The sequence below is a fragment of the Arachis hypogaea genome, chromosome 15, assembly GCF_003086295.3.
Source record: "Arachis hypogaea cultivar Tifrunner chromosome 15, arahy.Tifrunner.gnm2.J5K5, whole genome shotgun sequence".
Classification (NCBI taxonomy): Eukaryota; Viridiplantae; Streptophyta; class Magnoliopsida; order Fabales; family Fabaceae; genus Arachis; species Arachis hypogaea.
Window position 1 is genome coordinate 74,854,937 of NC_092050.1, and position 12,311 is coordinate 74,867,247.

The 12,311-nt window shown below is 36.9% G+C and overlaps 1 protein-coding gene and 1 long non-coding RNA gene across 5 annotated transcripts; one reads left to right on the top strand and one right to left on the bottom strand.

The window, feature by feature from the left end:
- Positions 1–869: 869 nt before the first annotated feature.
- LOC140178937 (uncharacterized) lies at positions 870–4,092 on the top strand. Of its 4 annotated transcripts, none has more exons than XR_011872029.1 (4): positions 888–1,310; positions 1,649–1,793; positions 2,263–2,647; positions 3,655–4,092. It is a non-coding gene; the product is annotated as an uncharacterized lncRNA (long non-coding RNA). The 4 variants fall into 4 exon arrangements; XR_011872030.1 differs by lacking the exon at positions 3,655–4,092 and adding an exon at positions 1,464–1,565 and having other exon boundaries at positions 905–1,310; positions 2,263–2,913; XR_011872031.1 differs by lacking the exon at positions 3,655–4,092 and adding an exon at positions 1,472–1,565 and having other exon boundaries at positions 905–1,310; positions 2,263–2,913.
- Positions 4,093–4,190: 98 nt separating this feature from the next.
- Positions 4,191–10,028, bottom strand: LOC140179237 (uncharacterized). Its single transcript, XM_072217909.1, has 7 exons — positions 9,892–10,028; positions 7,331–7,563; positions 6,204–6,275; positions 5,660–5,731; positions 4,962–5,164; positions 4,748–4,860; positions 4,191–4,456 (listed from the first exon to the last, which is right to left on the bottom strand). The coding sequence occupies exons 1-6, from the start codon at positions 10,026–10,028 to the stop codon at positions 4,816–4,818; spliced, it is 762 nt and encodes a 253-aa protein (XP_072074010.1). The 3' UTR covers positions 4,191–4,456; positions 4,748–4,815.
- Positions 10,029–12,311: the final 2,283 nt, after the last annotated feature.

The following is a 12,311-nucleotide window of genomic DNA, read 5'->3' on the forward strand; positions in this document are numbered from 1 at the left end:
CATTAGGCTTGACTACCTAAATATAAAAGAAAGAACGAAGGAAAAGATTAGTGCATAACATTACCTTTATGTTAAAATGATCATCTTTAAAATAAGCTATCATCCAACTTGCAACCCACACACCCGCGTCACTCCTACATATTGAGGAAGCTATATTAGAGTATTATATAATTGCATAAATTTCATACCAATAACTACTAATTATACGATCTTACAGATATTAAAAAATCGGTTGAACCATGAACCACTACAAAAAAACAACTCGACAATATGTTAAAACCCCCAATTTCAAAAACCACAATTGCACCGTCGAACCGGCCAAGAACTGGTCGGTCGAACCGAACCGTCACCTGGCCGGATTTTTGGAATAAGGGAAAAACGCAAAGTTCTGAAAATGGTTCGAACCGACTGGTCGAACCGGTCAAATCGTGAAACGAGGGGAAAAGCGGTTCGGACCAAGATTCTGAAAACCCGTTCGAACTGGTCGGTCGAACCGTGAACCGGTACAAAAAACGAATCGGTCATATATCAAAACCAAAAGATTCAGAAACCATCGTTGGACCGTCGAACCGGTCGGTCGAACCGAACTGAGACCCGACCGGTTTTCTAAAATTTGCTCAAAACGGTGCTGTTGGTTAGAGGAACCCTAACCAGTAGAGGTGTTCAAAATCGATTCGGACCGAACTAAACCGATCAACCAAACCGAAAAATCGAAAACCGAACAAACCGATAACCAAAAAAACCGAAAAAAACATGTTTTGCTGTTTTTAGTTCGGTTCGGTTTGGTTTTTGGTTCTGATAATGAAAACTCCAACCGAACCGAACCGAACCGGTCAGGTAAAAAACAAAAAAAAAAAACCAAACCCCCTCCCCCAAAATGAACGAAACCTAAACCTAACCCAGTAACCCCCATTCGGCAATTCCCCCAAGCCCCACTTCCAAACGAACCCTAGCCCCTCTCTCCCTGCTCCATAGGTCTCACAGCCTCGCTCTCTGCAACTCCCATCGCCGGTGAGAGACCTCCTCCCACCACCTCGCAGCCACCGCCACATTCCTCCCAGCGCAGCCCTTCCACTGCTCCCACCCAGGACCTCCTCGCGGACAGAGCAGCCCAGCACTGCAGCACACAGCCAGCGCCCAGCGCCCAGCAGGTCGGCACCACCCTTGCAAGTCGCACCCACCACCACCCTCAATCCCTCGCAACTCGCAAATCGCACCCAGCAAGCCAGGACCACCCACTCACCCAGGACCACCCAGCGGACACAGAGCACCGTATCAAGTTAGATATGGAGCCCGAGCCACCGAGTTAGGTATGTAACTTTACTGAAATTGCTGTTTTGTTTGTTTTGTTGAATTACTGAAACTGCTTCTGGTTTGTGTTGTTCTGTTGAATTGATGAAAGTTTGAGTCTTGTTTTGTTTTGCTGTTTTGTTGAATTACTTAATTACTTTTGAGTTTTGAAGTGATTTAGTATGATTTATCAAGTGTTGGAGGTTCTGGATCTTGATAATGTTAGATTGAAGGTAACATATAAATGGAGAAATCTTGGAACTTGGGCAGTTAAGGTTATATTTCAATTGTGTCTTCTGATGGTCACTACTGTTTGATTTGTAGAATATGTAACAGATTTCTATCTACCATGGTCTAGGTATAAAGGTGGACCATCATTACCAAGGAAGTTGATCTTGCAGGGTGCTACACAGAAGCAATATAGTGTTGAGGTTTACCCACTCATTTTGAAGTTGACTGATGCCAGAGATAAGAGTGTGTCAACTGTAAAATTAAGCAAAAAGGTACCAATTGATTTCATATGGGGTTGTCTTGTTGGTTTTGTGGTTATGCTGCACTGAGTAGTAAGTACAGATGAGTATCGAATCCGTTAAAGTATGACACCTATTCAATTTTAAAAGCATATGTAATACACATTGGCATTAGTATGTCAATGATATTCATCTTTTATCCAAAAAGAAAAAATACTGTTGAGTATTTTTATGTGAGGAAGACATTGGAACACTCACATTACTCGATAGCCTATTGCAAGTAAAGAACACGATTTGCTATTATATATAAAGTTCTTCTATTCTTTCTTATTAGCATGTTTTCCAAGGCCATCTACTTTGGTTCTAACTTGGCATAATGTGATAACTGAAATGTTAGACCAACGTAGTTCTGATTATTGCTTTTCTGTTCTCTCACGAACATAAGGGAACTATGTGCTTTTCTGATTATTGCTTTTCTGTTCTCTGAATGAACACACTGAAGAACGCATAGAAGATAGAAGAGAACTCGAACGCAGCTTGGAGGAAGCACCGAAGCAGCCATCTCTCGTCGCCATTCCTCAATGTCCAGCCACCGCTGCTGCTACAGCTTCGGCGCAACATCGCCCTTGTTCGCCGCGCATCCGCCTCCTTTTTGGCCAAGCTTCTGCGTCTGTTTTTTGGCCAACCCTTGTTCGAGCTGCTTAGCCCTCTGCTCAGTCCTCTACGCCGCGTGTTCGAGCCTCTGTTCAGCCTCTGTTCCGCGGCCTTTCAGCCACCGTTCGCCATTGTCTGCCTCCATTCAGCCATCTCCGTCGCGATTTAAAGCTCCTCCCTTTCCCTGTACTGTTTGAATTTCAGAACTGCTCCATCCTAAGTCGTAGTGATCTGTATGCCTTTGATCCCATAGCCTTTGTATTGTTGCATATTGGTAGATAGAAGGTATCAAATTTTGTGACATATCTATTATGTTGCTGATCTAGAAAATTGGTCGCTTTATTATATTCTCTAGAAACAATACAACTATACAACTACTAAACCTATAAACCAGCCAACATATTTAAGGATATCCTTCAGTGGTGCCATTGTGAGAATGGTTGAATTCTTGTATTCTCTCTCTGGAATGTTTTATTATAATTTTTTTAAGTTTTAAAAACTGTTTTAACATTCTTATGCACTCCTCCGTGATCAGATATGATCCCAGTTTATACCTCAATATATTTCTCTACTCGTACGCTTCAATGTTGTTGTTGAATTGCTGACCTTTGGTGCATTTATTGTGCTGTAGGTAGTGTTGTAGTAATATTTATGGCTAGGATGAAATATTGGTTAGCCATAGAATGCTTTGATATTTTGGGTTCCTTGGTGTCAATGCTGAGAGTAATTAAGAGCAAGCATCTGTTATGATGCCCAAGTTGGTAGAAGGGGAGCCACAAGGTGGAAGAAGTATCAAGTATGTATTATTGAATTAAAAGATTTTTAAAATCGTAATTTGTACATTATCTAAAGAAAGTTGAGGTAGAATTCAATATTGAGGTAGTTGAGACCTGAATGGCAAGAACAAATTACTAAACCAAGCATATTTCTATGTAATCTTATTTTGAATTCTTCATGTGTTCATCCTTCTTTTAATTCTTTGAATGTAACTACTGATCTTCCTTGGTACCCAGGAGTTTACTAGACATGTTTCAGTTCAATTATTTCCTCACTTCATTTCATTTAATCATATATTCATGTTCTTTTCCTCTTCCGAAATTAGTTACTCTTTTATTTGCATAGCTGTTATGACATGGTTTGTTTATTGAAGCTTCAGTTTTTACTAAAATTGAAGCCTTTCTCCTAATTTATGTATTTTTATTTCTTGTTTATTCTGAATTTTGGTTACAATTTGATCTAGTTAGAGGCAGGGAAGCAGCTATTAACTCCTGCTGGCAATTTGCATAAATCCATTCTTCACCTTCCTTGAGTTGCCACTTGCCGGGATATTACAATTTTGTGAAGAATAAATCTGTATTAACATAGCTATTAGTTAGCAAGCTGCAGCCGTTAAGTTGAGCACTGTGATGGATGCCTCGAGAAGAAAATATAAAAAAGACCCAACAGCTTTAGAGTGCATGGTGCAATCAATGGAAACTGTGTTTTGGAGCTGAAATCTCTAGTTCCCTATCCCTAGGATTTGAGATGGTGTTGTATTTAAGTATGTATTTTTGTAGAGAAAAGAAGGAAAAAAAAAAGAAAAAAGAATGCTTTTGTAATAACCTTATCTGTTTTGGAAAATTATATCAAAGTGTCCATCTATTTACATTTATATTTAATTAAATTAATAGTTGATTAATTGTGTAGCATAGTCCATAGCTACCTCGTTCAAGTTTTGAACAATAACAATAACAATCATGCTATATTGCTATGCAATAATTAACACCAGACTTCAAATATGATAATATTTTGGTTATTATTATTTTGTTTGGAATTTGGACACTCTTGTCTTCTACGACATATAATACAACTCAACCTGTGTCAATCAAGGATAGAAAGGAGAAGAAGGAAAAAATTTCTAATTTGGAATAACCAAACACAGCTTGAATTATAATTACAGTGTAGCAAAAAGTTTGGGATCCCATTCTTTGTGAAATCCGTGTATCTATCTATATCGTTACTTTAAAAGATGTTTACATTCTCTGCTCTTCTCTTCGGCATCCCTGTTATAATGATAGAACAATATTCATCATCATAGAATTAGGTAGCATCGTAAATGAATTATCAGACAAACTAATTACCTGCAACGAAAAGAAGAATTTGCATTGTGGTCTCTTAGCTTGGAGTGAGAATATAAACATGATGTTTAGTGAGCAATATTATAGTTTTTAATTAAAAAAATTATCAGCTTGAAAATTTTTCCTTCCACCTTTCGTCAATAAATCCTCATACAAAAACTAAACAATGCTAAGGTATTTGGAAGCTCATAAAGTGAAGGAGGAATATGACTTTACCCTGAAAAGATGCTGCCAAAATTCAAATGCACAAAAGTTAGCCATGAATTCCATCTCCTTTCGACCGGCTAAGATTGTTCGGTCAGTAAGTAGCTAGCAATATGCTTTGCAAACTGACGAAAACAAAAGGATTCAATTACAATAAAGCTCATAAAAATTACAACATAGAATCAGTGCAATTGGAAATAGTAATATTGATCCACTCTGACGTTACCAATATATCCTCTCCAAATGGATGAAGAATGGGTAAAGGCTTTTTATCCATCATTATACCCAGCAATATGCCTTCACGTATCATACCAGCATTCCCAAATTTCAGAACTAGAACAGAAGCATCAAACGAGAAAGGACAACTGGCTATCAATTGTCCATAAAATGTAGGTTCATAACGGCCCCTTGGAGTCTTTTCCAGTTGCACTAATTATTCGGTGCATTGAAAGAGGGTGTCCATTAGATTCAATAGCTTGCTTCTAAATACACTCTTCTTTTGTTTTCTTGTTCAGTTGATTGAATTGGCAAAGAGGAAGAGATTTTTCCATTCATCCAATTTGACTGGGTTATGTTTATCTGCTTAGGTACCCTAAATATTTTACTTTCCCCTTGATTAAGTATCACCCATTTTAGCATTCATTCTTGTATTGAAAAGATAGTAACAAGTTTGATCCAACATATCTCTGAACATAGAATATTTGTTTTTATGGAAATAAGCTATAAATTACTTGTTATCGAGAGAGAGAAGACAAGAATTCAACCATTCTCACAATGGCACCACTGCAGGATATCCTTAAATATGTTGGCTGGTTTATAGGTTTAGTAGTTGTATAGTTGTATTGTTTCTAGAGAATATAATAAAGCGACCAATTTTCTAGATCAGCAACATAATAAGCATAAAAGTATATGAAGCAATTAAACCTGCAAGAGAATCCAAGCATGCAGCTGTTACAAGGCACCCTTCCAAGTTTAGTAAGGAAAGCTTTTGCAACCCTGAAATGAACCAGGACATCATCGAAAATTAATGAAGCATAGATAATTATGAAATACTGAAACTCAAGAATTCTGTTCAAACTGGCAAGCTGAGATGCTAGTATTGTATATCGGTACTGTTTATAGTTCACACTGCAACATGTCTACTGACTAACATAAACAATATCAACTACAGAAATTACAAGGACAAATGGAAAAACAAAGAGACTTTTCCAAGAATGATTTATACAACTGAAGTCTACATCAAAGAAATGAAGCACAAGGAAGATTGGATATATAACTGAAATTTTTTTCCAGAAAAGACAAACTGATTGGTTGATAGCTGCATTCAGAATTATAACCATATATTCACATAAAAACAGAAAACAAAGAAAAATCCATGGAAGAAGATGAAAATGCTAGGTTGAACCTATAAAATAAAAAATCCTGATTGTTCTGAAACACCACAAAAATACAAGGAAACGGAAAGTACCTTTTAGAAAGCTGATGCCAAAATTAGTGACTTTACTGCAAGAAATTTCAAGACTCTCCAAACATGCCAACTCTGGAAGCAAATTGAATAAAATACATTGTTCTGTTAATCATTGAACAATGTGTTGACTAAGACAACAATGACTATACTTTCATATGTACACATCACACTGACAATTATACAGTAGTTAAGCACAGTTGCAATGTGTTCTTTCTTAGAGAAATAAAAGTATTCACTAAAAATAGTTTAGAGCAAGTACAGGTTTATAGGAATTGAGCATCAACAAAAATTAGCAGCCAAAACACAATAACAATTTGCAAAATTCAACTTATAGCAGAGGCAGCAAGAACACCAACGCAATGATCAATAAAAGGCTATGCATGGATTGGATTATATAAAATCGAATCATAATCAAATTAAAACTAATTTTCTGGTCCAAGAAATTTAAGAGATGACTTTTTTCTTTTAGGAAAAAAAGGGTAGCAAGTCACAAAGTATTGCAGAATCATATTGTTATGAACCCTTTCATTTATAAAATATATACATCAGAATTACTCTACTCAGATTTTGCTTCTGTTTTCATAACTAGAACATTGGAATAAGCCAACAGAAGAATCTAAATAAAGTTAGAAGCCCCAGTCCATGAAATCACACCAGACTCCCAATCATAATATTGAGTAAAATTAACAATTCATTATCTAAGGAAGTTCCAAAATGATTTTCAGATTCCAAAATCCCACACTTCTTCCTTTTGTATTTCTCAGGAATGTTAACAATCCAATCAAGCTGAACATCACATGAATTAGCACAAAAATCACAAAGCCGCATCGTTTCCCCCTATAGATATAAAGTTATGATCAAAAGCAAAGGGAGCATAGCAAGCAAGAACAAGGAACAATAACAGGGCTCATAGGTCCAGAAACAAAAGAAAAACAACAGAACCAGCTCCATTGAAGATAACAGTGGGATAAAGTATTTCATATGCAAACTATTTCACATAGAACACATATTGTAAAGTTTGTTATCTATTCACCCTAATCCTAATAAGTAGATCAGATGACAATAGCTTCAAGTTTCATTGACATGAGAAACAAAACATAAACAGAGAGAGCAAAACAGAAGACGACGAGCGACGACGATCCGACGAGTGCTTCTGTCGCCGGCGAGGAGGAGCCCAGGGAAGGCCGCGAGACGTTGAAACGCCGGCGACGATAGGAGAGGAGCAACGAGACGCCGGTGAGTGTGACTGTGTGAACGAGTAGAGACTCTGGTGAGATCGAGAGAGACTCTAGTGGCAGTGAGAGAGGAGAGAGTTTGAGTCTCAGAATTAGGAATGAGAGAGAAGCTCGTTGAGAGTGTGCTGGTGAAAAACCCAGGAAGATGAAGATATGAAGTTCTGTTCTTTTAATTTTTTTTCTTAATTTTTCGGATGATTTTTTTTGTATGAACAATTAGAGATGAGGGTTGTGTGAGAACCCAGTAAACAAAGAACAAAGTGATTTTGTTTAATATTTTTTAAATTTATTTAATTTTTTTGGTATAAATAATTGATTAGAGTTTATGAAGAAACAAATGATTTTGTTAAATGTATTTTTGTTTTTGTTTTTTAGATTATTTAAATTTTAAAATTAAACAATTTAATTAATCTAAAAGAGTAATTTTTGTCTAATATATACAAAAAAAGGGTATTTAAGTCTTTTTATAAAATTAAATAAATAAATATTTTTTATTTTTATTTAATTAAAAGGGTATTTTAGTAAAAATTGTGATATAATATATATTTAAAAAAGAAAAAATTAAATGTTGACGTGGAAATTAAATTCCACGTGGCTTGTTACTACTTGTCCATATTTTAAACGTATCGGTAGGTCAGGGACTAATATGGTACATTTTTTTCAATTTTAGAGACGTAATTTGTGCAATTAGAATCTCAGGGACGATTTTAGTGCATGACGCCAATTTCAGAGACCATTTTAGAGTTTAACTCTATATTATCAATTAAATTTTATTCCGGTGATTACAATTATTAATTATTAGCATTTATTGTTATCTTAGCATTTGTTACTACTATTTTTTATTATTTATTTATTTAAATTTTTTTTATCTAGACCCGCCTCGTCAAATCGAAGTGAATTGAGATTTTTGGATTTTACAAATTTTAGTCGTAGAATGCCCAAAAATTATTTTTGTTGTAAAATCGGGCTCTTACAATGCATGCCATGGAAATAAAAAATTATTTTATGGAGGATTTTCGTCTTTCAAAGATCTTGCCACAGTTCTTTAGATTGGTTAATTTCAGTGCACAATTCATTTGATAGGCGATGGAACCGGTAAGTAACTTGTTAGCCTGAGGCAACGCTTTATTTACCTAATTTATTTAGAAATCATCAATTTTGTCCTCTTCCAATTATTATTGAGAGAATTCTGTGATTACTATCTGATGTGAAAATTTTCTCCACTAGAGAGTGATTCCATCATCTATTATGCTGAGAAGTTTCTTAACCCATATTATATTTTAGTTTGACAGGTAGGATTAAAAATTTAATAGTACGTGAAAAGGGTGTTGTGGAGACAGTCATAAATTATTGAAAATGCGGATATTTTCACCTGAGTCTACTATCCAATATAGTCGTTTCTCAATGAATTTGTTCCCTTCCATAATACTTCTCCAATCCAGAAAGGTATTGCATGAATTGATTTCTTGAGTATTTGTTTTAATGAAAAACATATATATATTTAATATATGACAAATAATTTTTATGTATATATATACATATATTTTGTTAATAAAAATTTACTTGATGAGTAACAAAAATAAAATTCAATTTTAAAGAGAAACCGACAAATTGGCATGTCAAATTTTGTCAAATGGAGGAAGACTTCTTAATGAAAGGAATCGCATTACAAATTTAAAGTTTTTACTCATTGTATAACATAATATAAGGAAGGAGGATAGTAAGACCAAAGTACAATATTCAACATACTAATTGTAGAACTTTGAAATTTTATCAAAAGTTAAAAATAAATTTATCTCTCAAGTGAAATATATTTTAAACTAAGTTTAAAATATTTTCAAATCATATATTTTGAATTGATTTGACAAAAACTTTTTTGGGATTCAAAACAATATTTTTAGAACTTGTTTTTTTCAAAGATTAGGGTTAATAGGTTTGAATTAAATCAATCGCAAGTCATCTTGATTTTTTTTTTTATGTTTGTTAGCTCCATAATATCTCAAATTGAGTTTTGATAATTAATAAACCTAAATATATTTTAATAATTTCATTAATTTGTATCTAACATTTACATAAGTGTGTAATTACGGAGAATTTTTTTAGATAATATATCTAAACTGTTAGAGAATCATTAGAATTAATTTAGATCAATTAGTATCGTCTATATTTATATAGTATATCTGTACATTAATTGTAGGATTCTATGTCTTTATTACTTTGATTCATTTATCACCTATAAATACCCCTTGTATATTGTACCTTTGATCACAACTCAATAATACACTTTTTAGATTACTTTCTCTGTCTCTTGTTTCTAACATGGTATTAGAGCTTAGGTCTTTTTTTTTCAATGAATATTAGTTCATAGCCCCATTGTTTTTTCCTTTCTGGCAGTGTTCTTTGGCATCTTTTTTCGTTCCCTTTTCGACGCTTTGGTTCGTCACCCCTGTAACCATCTTGTTCGTCTTGTCTCCGTGATTCCAACGCAACCAGAACCGCCGCCATCCGCCGCCAGACGCGCCGCCGAAAGACGCTGCCACGACCAGTTTGATCTTCCTTCCAGATTCCACCCGTGCCTCTTTGCTCTCATTTTTCGATCTGTTTCTGATGCTTTGGTTCGTCACCTCCGGCATCATCGTGTTCTTTTCTTCGTCAGCTTTCCAACGCCGCCGAGATCGCCGCCATCAGCCACCGGACGCACTGTCATGCGCCGCCGGAATCCTGCTGCCCGCCTCCATTGTTTCTCCTTCAGAAGGTTCAGCAGCCGTTGGATCTCGACTCCAATCGGACGATCCTCGCGCTGCCACGTGTCAACTGAGCCTCGGACGACCCGCGCACACCCAACCCGCGCTTTCACCTGGCTGCCAGCGTGTCTCTCTCCCTCCTCTTAGGTGCCGCCACGTGTCCTTGTCTCGCTGACGTGGCAGACAAGTGGACCCTCCCTAAGATTTTTTGGTGAGCTCTTTCCGATTCTGCACTCCAATTTCTCATTTTCTCCTCTCTTTGATCTTTGTGACTGCTATCATGGAAAAGCCAGATGTTTTTGCTGCCACTGATAGAAAGGGTAAATTCTGTCGAAACTGTAACTGTTCTAGGCACCTCTTCCCCGACTGTCCTTCTGTTGAATGTCGCACATGCCACCAGAAAGGTCATCTTAGCTACCATTGTTCACAGCTATTCTGCCGTTACTGCAAGCTCTCGGGACATTTAATTACTGCCTGTCCTACTCGCCCACCACGTCCTAGTCCACTCAACTCGTCTCCTGTCTCTCTTTCTGATATTGCATCTCTTCTTCAGCGTCTTCTCTCTGTTTCTGGTAATACCCTGCTGCTTTTTCCACCTCTCCAGGTAATTCTAAATGGTACTTTGACTCGGGTTGCTTTAATCACATGTCTTCGTTGCGTAATATTTTCTCGTCCATGTCTACCACTACAAATGGACCTTATGTCAATACTGCAAATGGTTCCCTCTTGCACGCAACACACAAGGGTTCTATATCCCAGTCAACTCTTAATCTTCCTGATACTTATTATATTCCCAAATTAAACTTCAATCTTATTTCTGTTGGTCAACTTGTTGATATGGATTTTGAAGTCACTTTTTCTGTTTCTGGTTGTCGTGTACAGGATCCTCGGACGGGACAAATCATCGGGACTGGACGTAAGGTCGGAAGGTTGTTTGAACTCGAGAATCTTCATATTCCTCCTGTACCAAATCTCTGTGCTGCTTCTTCTCCCTTCTACCCTCCACTTATGGCATCAGCGTCTTGCCCACACCTCCTTAGGAAAACTGCGTCCTCTTGTCTCTCAGGGTGTTTTAGGTCAGGTTCCAAATGAATCTTTTGATTGTATTTCTTGTCAAACTGCCAAATAACTTGCTTTATCTTTTCACAATAATTCATCTCTTGTTTGCTCTCCTTTTGATCTCATTCACTCTGATGTTTGGGGCCCCGCTCCCACTGCCTCTATGGGCGGAGCTCGATATTTTGTCATTTTCATTGATGATTATTCCTGTTTTACTTGGGTTTATTTGATGACTAATCGCCATGAGTTACCTCAGATCTATATCAACTTTGCTACTATGATTAAAACTCAGTTTTCCAAGGTCATTAAGGTTTTCCGACGTGATAATGCTATGGAATACCGTGATTCCAAACTCTTAGCCTTTCTTGCAGAACAGGGTACTTTGTTTGAGTTTTCTTGTCCTGGTACATCTCAACAAAATGGTAAAGCTGAACGCAAATACCGTCACATTCTTGACTCTGTCCGTGCAATGCTTCTTTCTTCTTCGTGTCCTGAGCGTACTTGGGGTGAAGCTGTTCTTACTGCTGTTCATGTTATCAATAGACTCCCTTCTTCTGTTCTTGGTAATGTTACTCCCTTTGAGCGTCTTTATCATACCTCCCCAGATTATAGTTCTCTTCGAGTTTTTGGTTGTGTATGTTTTGTTCTTCTTCAGCCTCATGAACATAGTAAACTTGAACCTCGGGCTTATATGTGTTGTTTTCTTGGTTATGGCACTGAACACAAGGGTTATCGTTGTTGGGATCCTCTCTCTAAACGTATTCGTATATCTCGTCATGTTGTCTTCTGGGAGCACCACATGTTTTCTCGATTCTCATCCTTTGAGTCGATTCCTACTACTTAGTCACCTTTGTTTACTAACCCCAATGTTGATCTTTTTCCTAGTGATGATTCTACAGATTCTATCTCGAGTGACCCTCCACAGCCTCCTGTTCTTCTGCCTTCTCCATCTCCCGATGATTCCAGACCAGACGATGATCCTGCTCCTACCGTCATGCCTCTTCCTCCCGCTCGTTCTTCTAGGGTAAGGAATCCACCTCCTCATCTTCTTGATTACCATTGCTTTTCTA

Excerpts from the sequence above, each read along its gene's own strand:
- LOC140179237 (XM_072217909.1), bottom strand. The coding sequence starts at position 10,028 with ATGAGAGCAAAGAGGCACGGGTGGAATCTGGAAGGAAGATCAAACTGG. Across the intron at positions 7,564-9,891 it reads GAGACAAGACGAACAAGATG|CACACTCTCAACGAGCTTCT; the intron begins GTTACAGGGGTG and ends GTTTTTCACCAG. Across the intron at positions 5,732-6,203 it reads TGGCATCAGCTTTCTAAAAG|GGTTGCAAAAGCTTTCCTTA; the intron begins GTACTTTCCGTT and ends GGTTCATTTCAG.